This window comes from Alosa pseudoharengus, unplaced genomic scaffold (genome assembly GCF_046254945.1).
Source record: "Alosa pseudoharengus isolate Yale_2024_CS ecotype anadromous, Long Island Sound unplaced genomic scaffold, YU_APseudo_1.1 YU_APseudo_1.1_scf_14, whole genome shotgun sequence".
NCBI lineage: Eukaryota > Metazoa > Chordata > Actinopteri > Clupeiformes > Clupeidae > Alosa > Alosa pseudoharengus.
Window position 1 is genome coordinate 7,800,196 of NW_027468609.1, and position 12,046 is coordinate 7,812,241.

Genomic DNA, 12,046 nt, shown 5'->3' on the forward strand with positions numbered 1-12,046 from the left:
CAAAATTGGATTCCTTGTATCAAACAAAGTAGAGAAAATACATTATATTAACAATTTAAGACTAAAGGAAGCCGAGATATAACCTTTTCTCTTTTCGGCGGGGGCCATTTTGGATATTATGGATAACTGCCACTAGGGGGGCCACCCCAACTTGTATCCATGGATTTTTTAAAACCTTAGGCCTATACCTAACACCCAGCCAAAAATAAAAAACTTATCCAGAAGTGCCCAATTTTCATGAATTGCATCCTAGCTATTGGGCTACTCAAGCAAGCAGTAAAGTTAATAAACAGATATATTTCCACACAGAATTGGTGTATATTTGTATTCATGTATTTTGGCAAGTACATTTTAAACTGCTACAACAACATTCCATGACTTTGCCCCAAAAAATATAAAATTCCCTGACTTTCCATGTTTGGAACAGAATTTCTAAAATTCCATGATAATTCCATGACCCGTGGGAACCCTGGACATTGGTCACAATTTGTGTGTAAGAATGGCCTACATGTTGTGTACTTTCCAGCCTGAGGTAGCACCATTAAAATGTCTATTGGACTACCTAGTATGTCTAAAAGTGACGATGTTGGGTAAATAAAGTTCTTGCATAATGGGGCATTAAGCTATGAAGCCGGGGTTCTAAATAAGCAATACATCAAGGTTTTCTACTGACCAATTGGCCATATTGACCAGTATATTTACAAAACCAACAGACATGAGAAATTGCACAAGGCCATTTTTCAAAGTACTAAAGAGCAAAAATATCTTTATTATCACTTTCTTTTACATTTGTCAATAATTTTACAGTCAATTCTAAACATCTAAGAAAGTTGATCTCCTGTTCCTTCAAACACAGCGATACTTTGGGTTTATGGAATACCACAATCCATCTCTACTCAAATACAGGGATGAGAGGGGTTGAGACACCAAACACACAAAAAATCACAATCAACAAAATAAAATAAAATAAAATAAAATAAAAGGAGCGGTGATGAGGTGATTAGAGAAAGTTCATGGGAAGATAAGACAATCTTCTGGATGAGATGGAAGTCTTTTTGACTGTGATTGGGTGAGAAAGACATGGCAAAGCTTTCTCCCAGGGACAAAACGTTTTATAAATATGTAAAAAGAGATTAACACTCCCAACACTGTAAGCACAGCAGGAGCATTAGCCCTTGCTGTCTTAACCCACCACATACTTAATACACACTCACACACCTGAAATGGCCAGACAGAACAGAAAGGAAAAAAAAAAAAAAAAAAATCAAAGAATGCAGTCTACTAGTGATCATTATTGCACATAACAAAACCCTGACTGGCAGGCTCTACCCACTCGTTCACTCACTCACTCGCGCACACACACACACACACACACACACAAATTCATGGCTCCAGACAAAAAAAAAAAAAGAATTAAATCAAAGCAGACACAGATGAGCAGGACACGAGTATCGGGGAGGGGAAGGCATGATGATTAAGGTTTAAAATGAATTGATGAATGAACGAAATATTTCGCAGCGTTATGAAGCCCTTGTGAGGAGCAGCAACGGTCACTTGAGGGTGGGGTACTCTCTTTGTCCACCCAGGCGTCCCCCGACACGCGTGGGCACTGGAGCCTGAGACAGGAGTGAAAGAAAGAAAGAAAGGAGAGAGGGGTGAAAGAAAGAAAGAAAGGAGAGAGGGGTGAAAGAAAGAAAGGAGAGAGGGGTGAAAGAAAGAAAGAAAGGAGAGAGGGGTGAAAGAAAGAAAGGAGAGAGGGGTGAAAGAAAGAAAGGAGAGAGGGGTGAAAGAAAGAAAGAAAGGAGAGAGGGGTGAAAGAAAGAAAGGAGAGAGGGGTGAAAGAAAGAAAGAAACGAGAGAGGGGTGAAAGAAAGAAAGGGGAGGATTTGTATGTGTTACGCATTTTTTGATTTTCAACACCTACCTTGTCTGAGCTCTCTGCAATGATTACAACTTCAATTATGCGTCAACCCTTACATGCAGTTTGATACATTTCTGTAGATTTATTCAACCACCTTTGACCATGCTAGCAGGCTTAGTACACAAAAATTCTCCATCATTTGCACACATTACCTGTGCAAATTGGGCGGGGTTATAGAAGGTAACGCCTCCAGCTGGTGGGGCCTGCTGAAACAGAATTATCATAACAACGGTTACAATACAACCACCACCTGATCCTCACACTCCCACACTGGTTATGACGATGTCGCATGCATAAGGTGATTGGTTGTTGATGATGGGGGTGAGACAGGAGCAGAGCAACAGAATGAGCTTATTGGTTAAGCGCTTAGCCAGTTAAAAGCGTTTCTTGGTGTTTTCCAACGTTGTTTTCAAGGCAGCGCTGCCTGGAATGCGCTAGGGTTAGGCATGGGTTAAGGTTAGGGTTAGGGGCCTTTAAGTCGATGGTGGCAGCGCTGCCTGGAAGACGATGTTGGGAGCTTAAAACACCATAGAGCGTTAAAAGCACAGGTTAACAGTGTTAGAGGCGTAAAGGTGAGTTAATGGAGTATTGTTGGATATAGGAGCACCAAGCTTGTGGATGTTAGGGATGAGGGTGTTATGTCCATAGACTGATGTATATCGTGTGTGTGTGTGTGTGTGTGTGTGTGTGTGTGTGTGTGTGTGTGTTTGACAGACAATGTAAATGAGGGAACCCAGATTTAGATACCTGATTTAAGTGCTGACTCACTTCACGTGATAAAGAACTCATTGAACTAGATCTGGACAGCTAAAAGATACACACACAACCACACACGCACGCGCACACACACAAACACACACAAGCCCAAATCAATGGCATGCTCATCCCCGATTACACACCTCATAGCATTTCAGATTTACAATCCAGGCCATCACACACATGCTCTGATTCAAGTACTTTGTTGTGTGTGTGTGTGTGTGTGTGTGTGTGTGTGTGTGTGTGTGTGTGTGTGTGAGCGTCAGCATTTGTGTGGTAAAAGGAAGCAGATGGGGTGCATTCACACAAGCTCACCTCCCCAGACTGAGATCCCTCTGGACACTGAGGCAGCAGAGTGGGATTAAACATCTAGAGAGAGAGAGAGAGAGAGAGAGAGAGAGAGAGAGAGAGAGAGAGAGAGATAGGAGAAAGAAAGAGGGAGAGAGACAGAGAGGGGGAGGGATGACTCAACACACCAAATCCAGCGAAAACAGCACAAGTGCCGTAGGTAAGTGGTATGTATGTTCCATCTTCACCGTATATTCACCTGAGGCTGACTCTGACTCTGACTCTGACTCTGGTTCTGACTCTGGTTCACACCATCAGCCGTGTTCCCCTCTGCCGGCTGTGGTTCTTCAGCTGCAGAAATACAAGCAGATTTAATAGAAACACACTCTCTCTTTCTCTCTGTCTCCCTCACTCTTGAAAGCACTCGCTCACTCTCTCCCTCTCTCACACACCCACACGCACTCACACTCACCTGCATTTGGGGTAAATAGGTTGGGTGGTATGGGCATAGGGGCAAGAGGAGCGAAAAGGTCAGCCGGCATAGGAGCAGGCATGGGAGCAGGCGCACCACCACCACCCCCTCTGCCTGGGTTCAACACGTCCACATAGCGGCTCTTGGTGCCTAACACACACACACACACACACACACAGGATTAATCAGATTAATCATTAATTATCAGTTAATCTACTACTAAATACACACACGAGATCACAGTAATTCAGTAAAACACACAAATAATTCACTTCCTAATCCACCTATTGCACCTAGAGTCTAGCCAGCACAGCTGTGTTTATACTGTGTGTAATGAGAGGAGTTCTGGTGTGGGTCTCACCAGCTCTCCTGGAGAACATGTTGACCGGTGGCCCAGAGCCTGGTCTGGCACAGGGACCAGGTCCAGGACCAGGCCCTGCGGCTGGAGCCATCTTGGGAAAACTGGATGGGGGTGGAGGAGGGGGCTTATACTGCAACAGAAAAAAATAAACAGATAAACAAACAAACAAACAAACAAACAAATAAATAAATACATACAAAAAATGGCATGGTAACTAAACACGTAACACTGATAAACCAAAACTCACGCATGCACACGCACACGCACACGCACACGCACACACACACACACCTCCTCCTCCGGCTCATCCTGATTCACCCATTTCTGCTTTTTCTCGTCCCAGACGATCTGAAACAACATTAAATCCCATGAGAAAAAAGAGACACTGGAGACAGATGCAGAGTCCCGTGGAAACTGTTGCTAAGGTGACAAAAGTAAACAAGCAGATAGAGAAAGAAGGAACTCACAGATTTATGTTTGTCATCAGGGAGGTGGGCTTCATTCTTCTTTGAGTAAAGCCAAGTGAACCATCCACCGCCCTAACAGCAAACATAAGACACACTAATATAGTCATGTTCATACGCCAGACACAGCTGCCTTTCCTCTACTGTATAATGCCAGTGTGAAACAGGGCAATGTTGCATACTGCTATCAATATAGATCGCTATCAACTGATAGATTGATTGATTGTTTTGGAAGTCTAAATCATTAGCATAACATATCAATCAATCTTCAACCTGTGCATGGCTTGCCTATGTTAGAATGTGTATTTGTGAGAACCTTTTTTGGTGACTCTTTCTTGCTTTTCTTAGAAGCTTCCTGTGCAGGCGGCGCCTCTGGGATGGGGGGTGGGGGGGGAGAGCCCTGGTTAACCAATGAGCTGCTTCGCTCACGTCCGGTCGAGTGGTTGGACGACTCGGATGTTGTCCGCGAACGACGGCCTGGCCCCTGCATGCAAAGACAGCCAATGAGAGAGGGGAAGTTGTGAATTACAACTAGCACATTAGATTGTTTTAAGTAAAGAATTAAATAAAATAAAAAATTAAAAAAAACAGCATCCTGCTGCCAGTGCAACATTCACCCAATCGAAAATGTACCATCAAAGCGATTGCTCAAACATATACACACACACACACACACTCAAAGAAAGAAACACATCCAGGAGTCTAGCTAACCATATGCATAGAAGACTGCGAGGTGGTCCTGGATCTCCTGCCCGTACCCTGAGAAAACAAGTTTCCATTCAGTTCTTCCACATGCACAACACACAAGCTACTGCAAGCGCATACACAAGTATGAGTACAACCACAGCCGCAACAAACACGCAAATCCACACACACACACACACACACACACACACACACACACACACATCCCTTCATGCCCTTCTGACCACACACACACACAGTTATGGTGTCCGTACCAGGTGAGCCATGTGGTCGAAGAAGTCCATCTGGGGAGGCTGTGAGGGAGGCATCTGAGGAGAGGGTGGAGCAGGCCCTTCTCCTCCAGGCATCTGCGGAGGCATCTGACCGGGCATAGGGTGAGACATCTGCCCTGGCATTTGCCCAGGCATGTATCCTGGCATTTGCCCAGGCATAGGCTGAGACATCTGCCCATGCATTTGAGGCGGCATCTGCCCGGGCATCTGAGAGGGATGTTGTCCTGGCATTTGGCCTGGCATTTGACCCGGCATCTGACCCGGCATTTGACCCGGCATTTGACCCGGCACCTGACCCGGCATGTGGCCTGGCATCTGCCCTGGCATGTGCCCTGGCATAGGAGGGGCCATTTGACCAGGTGCTTGACCGGGTATCTGAGGAGTCATCTGCTCAGAGTTTGTTAGTGGGGGTCCAGCGTGTGGTGAGTTGCTGTCTGGCTGGTAGGTGGCGGAGAACATGGGCACGGTTGGCGTGGGCACGGTCGGATAGAAGCCGCCCGCGTCGGGGCTCTGGCCTACAGAGGGCGCACCTTCCTGCAGAATGGTTGCTGGCGCTGGGACAGGAAAACCGAGAGATGAGTTAGTGAGAGTCTTAATCAGGGGTGGCGAACCTGTGGCTCTTTGCCTCCTCTCGTGCGGCTCGCGGCTGCTCAACTGATGTTCTCACTTCTCCTTGGATTTAGAGTTTTTTTTTTTTTTAAATAGCCTATATTTCTAGTAAATGAAAATGCTTTTCATAAGTTGATAGTACTGCCAATAGTTAGGCTGCAATGTTTAAATTAAAATAATTTTACCGTCATGTTATGGATAGGATAAGCCCCAAAAGAAGCAGACTTTGTTTCTTTAGCCAGGTGTAATGATACTGTTGCAATCAGGAAAACCCTGACGCTAAGCGTAAATAGAAAGAGGAACACAGACATGGAAAAAATGAGGACTCATCTTTTTTGTAGGCTAGCATAGCCTTTCTGGTTAAAATGTCAACGTAACCTAAATAACACCGTTAAAAAACATGTTCTACACGTTAGTTTGGTACTTGGTATGCCAGACTTAACTGATGCATAAAACTTCAAACCTGAACATTTCCCAAAGGCACTGACCTTTGCAAGTACAAGGTAAAGGTCAGAAGCAGACTCGTTTTCTTTTTGTGTATTTTCTTTTAATGTACTGAACACTAGACGGAACATTTGACGGTCACATTGGTAGCATATCAGTTGTTACATTGGAGCATTTCTCATGCTAATAAGTCATTCAGTGAGGGGGAATTTGTGATGTGTGTCATGTGTGCCAAGTGTCTCACTTTAAATGAAAAGAGAAGATCTATTTAAACTGTAGGCCTAAGTCGCTGTTGTAGTGTGGCCATCTTTTTTTGTTGTGCGGCTCTTTTGAGTTGTGTGGGAAAAAAATTTGGCTCTTCATGCTGCACTGGTTAGCCACCCCTGGTGTAAATGATATGACATGATAAAGATTTGTAATGGGTACTGTGAGACGCAATCCCCAAATCCAATAGTAGGATTTAAGCAATGCGCTCTCACTAGTGGCTTTTTCTTTATCACTTTGTTTCAGGTAAAATGCACCCGACTCCATTCAGGTCAAGGGTATGCAACCAACTTTCCTCCTAACCCAACAGATGGCAACACAGATGACATGCCGTGGTGTGTATGAATGGAGAAATGTGAGAATGAAAGACTGTGTGTGTGTGTGTGTGTGTGTGTGTGTGTGTGTGTGTGTGTGTGTGTGTGTGTGTCGTACCTGGTGGCATGAGCTGGACAGCAGGCACTGGAGCCCCGGGCATGAGAGTGGCCATCAGCGGGTTGGAGGAGTCGGGGGTGTGGGTGGAGGCGTTGGGCGGGGTAGGGGGCTCCTCAGAGCTGGGGGAGGAGCAGGGGTAGAGCTGGGGCGTCCCCCGGTCCCTGAACGTGATCTCCCCTCCCTGCAGGGACACACAACACATTAGTCCAACACACACAAAAGGAGTCTTCCGCACGCACGCACGCACGCACACGCACACGCACACGCACACGCACACACACACAGACACACACACACACACAGACACAGACACAGACACACAGACACACAGACACACAATCATAAACAAACATCCTGCTGTCAGCTCGGATGTAAACACCCAGGAGGACTCCACCACAGGGGACATGGGGCAGAGGGACAGAGATGCTGACCTGGATCTGTCTGTCCAACTGCCGCAGGTGCAACAGCCAGTCCGGCTCTAGGAAGAGCTCCTGCTCGGGCTTCTCCTTCAGCTGAGGGTCATAGAACCGCAGCCGAGCAGACATCTGCAATCAAACACACAACCAGGAACCTGTTACTGAGCAGACCAAGAACGGGCAAACATAAGATATCTGCCAACAAGCACTGATTAAATATCTGACAGTGTATACCTGAGATAACGTTTTAACATGGTCAGTGTGTGTGTGTGTGTGTGTGTGTGTGTGTGTGTGTGTGTGTGTGTGTGAGTAAGTGAGTAAGTGAGTGAGTGAGTGAGAGATGTATAACTCAGTGGTGGTCAGTGGTCCACTGATGCATATCTGTGTGCGTGTGTGGGTGTGTGTGTGTACCTCTATGAGCTGGCCGATGAACTCCACTGAGTGGTAGTGTGACTGTGTCAGCAGAGCTCGGCTGATGACCTCGCAGTAATGGAAAGCCTGGGCACAGAGCCCAGTCTCAGCAAGGCGGCACGCATAGATGAACTTGAACACCTGGTGGAGAACACACATACACACACAGGTTAAACAGCTCAAAAATGTAATGTCTCATAGGCACGTTCAACACAAGCCCAATTAGTTAAAGCATGGTATGCTATGAAACTGGTAAAGAGTATGTAACTCACTTAGTACAGTGAGCCTGATTGCTATATACATTCCAAGCATCCAAACTCTCAAAAGCAGAAACTCGGCACTCAAAATTAAGTACAACACTGACTATGCTGGTCACATAATGTTGGCAGCACATAAAGACTATACTTTCTAGCAATTCTCCAAATAGCAGCTCTCAGAAAATAATGTGTGGCACAGTACTGTCAACTATCTTCATACTTAGCATGCACACACTCACACACACTAGCGCACGCAAACACAAGCAAAAGCACACACACACACACACACTAGCGCGCGCACACACACACGTACCTGGAAGTTGGGCAGGCAGAGTGGCTGAGAGCCCAGGGACTGGGCATACTCGTACGCCTCCGTGCGCTGGATGGCCTCGGACGAGCAGAACTTCTCAAACGGCAAGCTGAGAGAGGAGGAGACAGAAGAGGACAGCTCTGGGTCACTCCAGCCAACCATCACCGTCTTCATCTGCAATCCACCAATTTCCCACAGCCTACATGTGTGTGTGTGTGTGTGTGTGGGAGACTGAGCGAGCCAGCATACCTGTGGTTGGAGCCAATCAGCACGATCTTGGTGCTCTTCTTGGTGAACACTCCCAGCCCCACCTGAGCCATCAGGTAGCAGAAGTGAGCCGCATCCACCAGTCCCTTGGAGGCTACAACCAGATACACAGATACACACACAAAAACAGGCACGCTCAATCCAAATGCACACTTTTCTGACATGCAGACAAATAATACACATGTGCTTTGGTCCAGCGTATTTTGCCTACTGTCTATTTAGATGCAATGGCTGTCAATTTGCTGAGTCGTGGTTGGAGAATAATGGTGATAAATAATAGCCTGTGTGAGTGCTATTGTGTTGTGGCGCGTCCAGAGCACAGGACCGGGCTCACTCACCCAGCGTGTCGCCCATGGTGGCGATGGTGCGCATGTCCAGGTCCACCGTGTGGGTGAGGTTGGACAGCACCATGGCCAAGTGGGGGCGCCAGTCGCCCCACTTCTCATCACCGCAACACTGAAGGGCAGACAGAGGAGACAAGAGAAGAAGAGGGGACAGATGGTTAAAGAGAAAATGTTACATGACACTGTGACTTTCTCACACACACATACACACGCACACACACACTTACTGTAGCTGCAGCTGGCATCCTACCAGACATGAGCTGGTAAACAGTCTGAAGTGGGTCATTGATGGGTAAACTGTTGGCAAACCTGAGAAACACAAAAACATCCATACATTCATACATTCTTATCGTCTTTATTCGCATTTCGGAAAGCAGTAATGTATAGGAGCGTATGTACTGTACGTACCTGGTCATGACTCTGGCGTGAGTCCTGCTGTCCATCTTACTGGCCAACAGCAAAGCATGACCCCACAAACCGTTCTTCATGGCTGACTCCAGGGCATCCTAACAGATACACACACACACACACACACACACACACACACAAACACAAACTCACACACAGACACACACAGACACACACAAACACACACACAGACACACACAGACACACACATTGAGAAGGCTGAGGATTGAGTCACTGGCAGTCATCCATGATGGATTTCCAGCGCATCCTAAACTAACTAGATGTACCGCATAGTGGTGCATAATATGGCCGCCGCTCAGTTCTGCACATTGTCTCCACAAAAAGCTAAATCAGGCTTGTCTATCTGTCTCTATCTCCTAGCCTTTGTCTCATATCCTAGCCTGGGAATACCCATACGAACCTTTGGCAAATTTGGGATTTGCTCTGCAGGTCCATCTGGCCAAGAGGCCATTGAAGCCCATTTCCAATGTACCTGTGTTTGTGCTACTGTGGGAGTGTGTGTGTTTGCTTGTGTGTGTTTGTTTGTGTTTGTGTGTGTGTGTGTGTGTGTGTGTGTGTGTGTGTGTGTTCGTAATCATACTCATGAAATTTGGTGCAGTTCAGAACATCTCAACTGAAGATAGAGGCGATTAAAGCGAAATGTTGTTGCATTTTCATTTTTTACTGGCGGTTGCAGATCACAAATGAGTGATTATGGACTAGGTTGATGCGGGCACTTGAGACAAAACATACCATAAACATTTTCATCTTGGGTGCTATGGTTTAGGCGGTTATTGAGCAATAACTGCATTTTTACCAGGTTTCAGGGGTCCCAGAAGACCAGTGTTTTGTGCCCGGGGGCCACAACCAACAACCCCCCACCCCCGCAACCCCTGCGCACCAAACGCTTATTTTCTAAAATAAATCTAGTGGGGCTATATGCCCACCAAGTGTCATGTTCCCCGGTGTTTCGATGACCCGGGAATCGTTGACCAAAAATTGGAAAAAAATAAAATAAAAAAATTTGACAATTATTCCAATATGCTACACTAGCAGCGGTCAAAATAATGGCAACAGAATAAGCCCTTTCAGGCAAAACCTGATCTTCTGCAGGGATGCAATAAATCTAACGACTAAGCTACCTTTTTGCGTCCGAACAGCAGCAGCTCGCGGAAGCGCTCCGTCTCCTTGCCGATGTTTTCGGGCACGCTCATAAAGGTGTCGGAGATGAGGGAGAGTGCGCCCTGCTCCGCCTCCTCAGGCTGCTCCAGGGCCTCGTTGGTGAAGTCGATCAGGTTGGCCTCGTTGGGAGACTTGCCGGGCAGCCACACCGAGCGGTGCTCGCGAAGCAGGAGGTCAGCAATGTCTGTGCCCACAACGGTCTGGACAGAACAATTACAAAGGACAGGTTTAGATACTCGTACATGCACACCTTAACAATTGTTAGTCTTACTGCAAATAATTCTCTTGCAAATGACTGCTCTGGGAATACAAATATGAAAATCTTTACTCTTGTTACTTGTTCCATGTATCACTGTTATTAGTAGAGTTGTTATGAGTGGAATACCTAGGACAACCTTACCCCATTTTGTCGGCACATCAAGGTGATGAACTCCCAGATAAGGCAGGCGGAATACTTGTCAATAAGGTTATCACTGCGCATGCACTCCATGGCCTTGTTTTGGGCAAACTTGATAACATCCACTTTATGTGTCTCCTCCCTACACAGACGTACAAGCAACAACAACACCAAGTGTAGTCAGAGAAATAGTAAGGGCTCCTGGTAAAACAATTGGTGTGCGTATATGGCCAGTGTCCATCATTTTGTTCCACAGAGAATGAAAAAGATTAAGTAAGTAATATGAGCCTGTCATCTGTGTTGATGTGTTGCCTCCATTGTGTGGTTGGATAATTATTTTGTGTGCTTGTTGTGTGCGTTTACGTGTGTGAGTATCTGTGAGGCTTACAGCTGTTGTGTGTGTTTATATGTGTGAGTATCTGTGAAGGTTATTGCTGTAGTGTGTGTTTATATATGTGTGAGTATCTGTGAAGGTTATTGCTGTAGTGTGTGTTTATATGTGTGAGTATCTGTGAGGCTTACTGCTGTTGTGTGACTCACTTGATGAGAGGTCCGGGGAATGCACGCAGCTCTGTCTGCTCCGGAGAATCCTGCATCAGCGTCTGAAACGACAACCAGGGCTTGTCAGCCAAAAACAATCAGCCAGCCAACCAATCCAGACTGACAACAGAACCGCCTTATTGGCTTTAGACTGCATAAGCAACAGGAAAACCCTTAACATTACAGATTAACAGTATTACAGAATATTAGTGTTATTCACTACTACTACTACTACTGCAGCAGCACAGCTAATCATCATTAGCTTCTTAGTGCTACCTAAAGCCATTTAGGAGCCAGACAGGAGTTTCATAAGGGATTAATGCCAACTCAACATTGGGTGCACCTGCACACGTGAGCTCCTACACCAGCAAGACCTCAACAGTCAACCTCACCAATACTATCACCAGTCCAAACACAGGGATCTTGTACCCTGAGATAGGGAGGCATTAGCGAGAAAATGATGCTATGAGCACATGTGAAGCTGCATCAGCACAGCAACTGTGATGGCTGAGGAGAGTGCCTGTCT

General features: G+C 46.2%; 1 protein-coding gene across 5 annotated transcripts in view; it reads right to left on the reverse strand.

Annotated features, from left to right (window-relative positions):
* Positions 1–736: 736 nt before the first annotated feature.
* Positions 737–12,046, reverse strand: part of sec16a (SEC16 homolog A, endoplasmic reticulum export factor) — a 19,283-nt gene continuing 7,973 nt past the window's right edge. For 2 of the 5 annotated variants that reach the window (XM_076283690.1, XM_076283688.1), the window contains exons 9-31: positions 11,521–11,582; positions 10,984–11,122; positions 10,544–10,783; positions 9,402–9,499; positions 9,221–9,302; positions 8,988–9,105; positions 8,632–8,743; positions 8,386–8,491; positions 7,816–7,956; positions 7,420–7,533; positions 6,989–7,169; positions 5,222–5,793; positions 4,974–5,021; positions 4,579–4,746; positions 4,266–4,337; positions 4,090–4,146; positions 3,799–3,928; positions 3,438–3,587; positions 3,225–3,316; positions 2,993–3,046; positions 2,669–2,728; positions 2,074–2,127; positions 737–1,616 (exon numbers count right to left, since the gene is read on the reverse strand). In XM_076283690.1, the coding sequence (XP_076139805.1) occupies positions 1,551–1,616; positions 2,074–2,127; positions 2,669–2,728; positions 2,993–3,046; positions 3,225–3,316; positions 3,438–3,587; positions 3,799–3,928; positions 4,090–4,146; positions 4,266–4,337; positions 4,579–4,746; positions 4,974–5,021; positions 5,222–5,793; positions 6,989–7,169; positions 7,420–7,533; positions 7,816–7,956; positions 8,386–8,491; positions 8,632–8,743; positions 8,988–9,105; positions 9,221–9,302; positions 9,402–9,499; positions 10,544–10,783; positions 10,984–11,122; positions 11,521–11,582 (2,916 nt within the window). In that variant the 3' untranslated portion in view covers positions 737–1,550. The remainder of the gene's footprint in view (positions 1,617–2,073; positions 2,128–2,668; positions 2,729–2,992; positions 3,047–3,224; positions 3,317–3,437; positions 3,588–3,798; positions 3,929–4,089; positions 4,147–4,265; positions 4,338–4,578; positions 4,747–4,973; positions 5,022–5,221; positions 5,794–6,988; positions 7,170–7,419; positions 7,534–7,815; positions 7,957–8,385; positions 8,492–8,631; positions 8,744–8,987; positions 9,106–9,220; positions 9,303–9,401; positions 9,500–10,543; positions 10,784–10,983; positions 11,123–11,520; positions 11,583–12,046) is intronic. The other 3 variants (XM_076283689.1, XM_076283692.1, XM_076283691.1) reach the window with 3 other exon arrangements.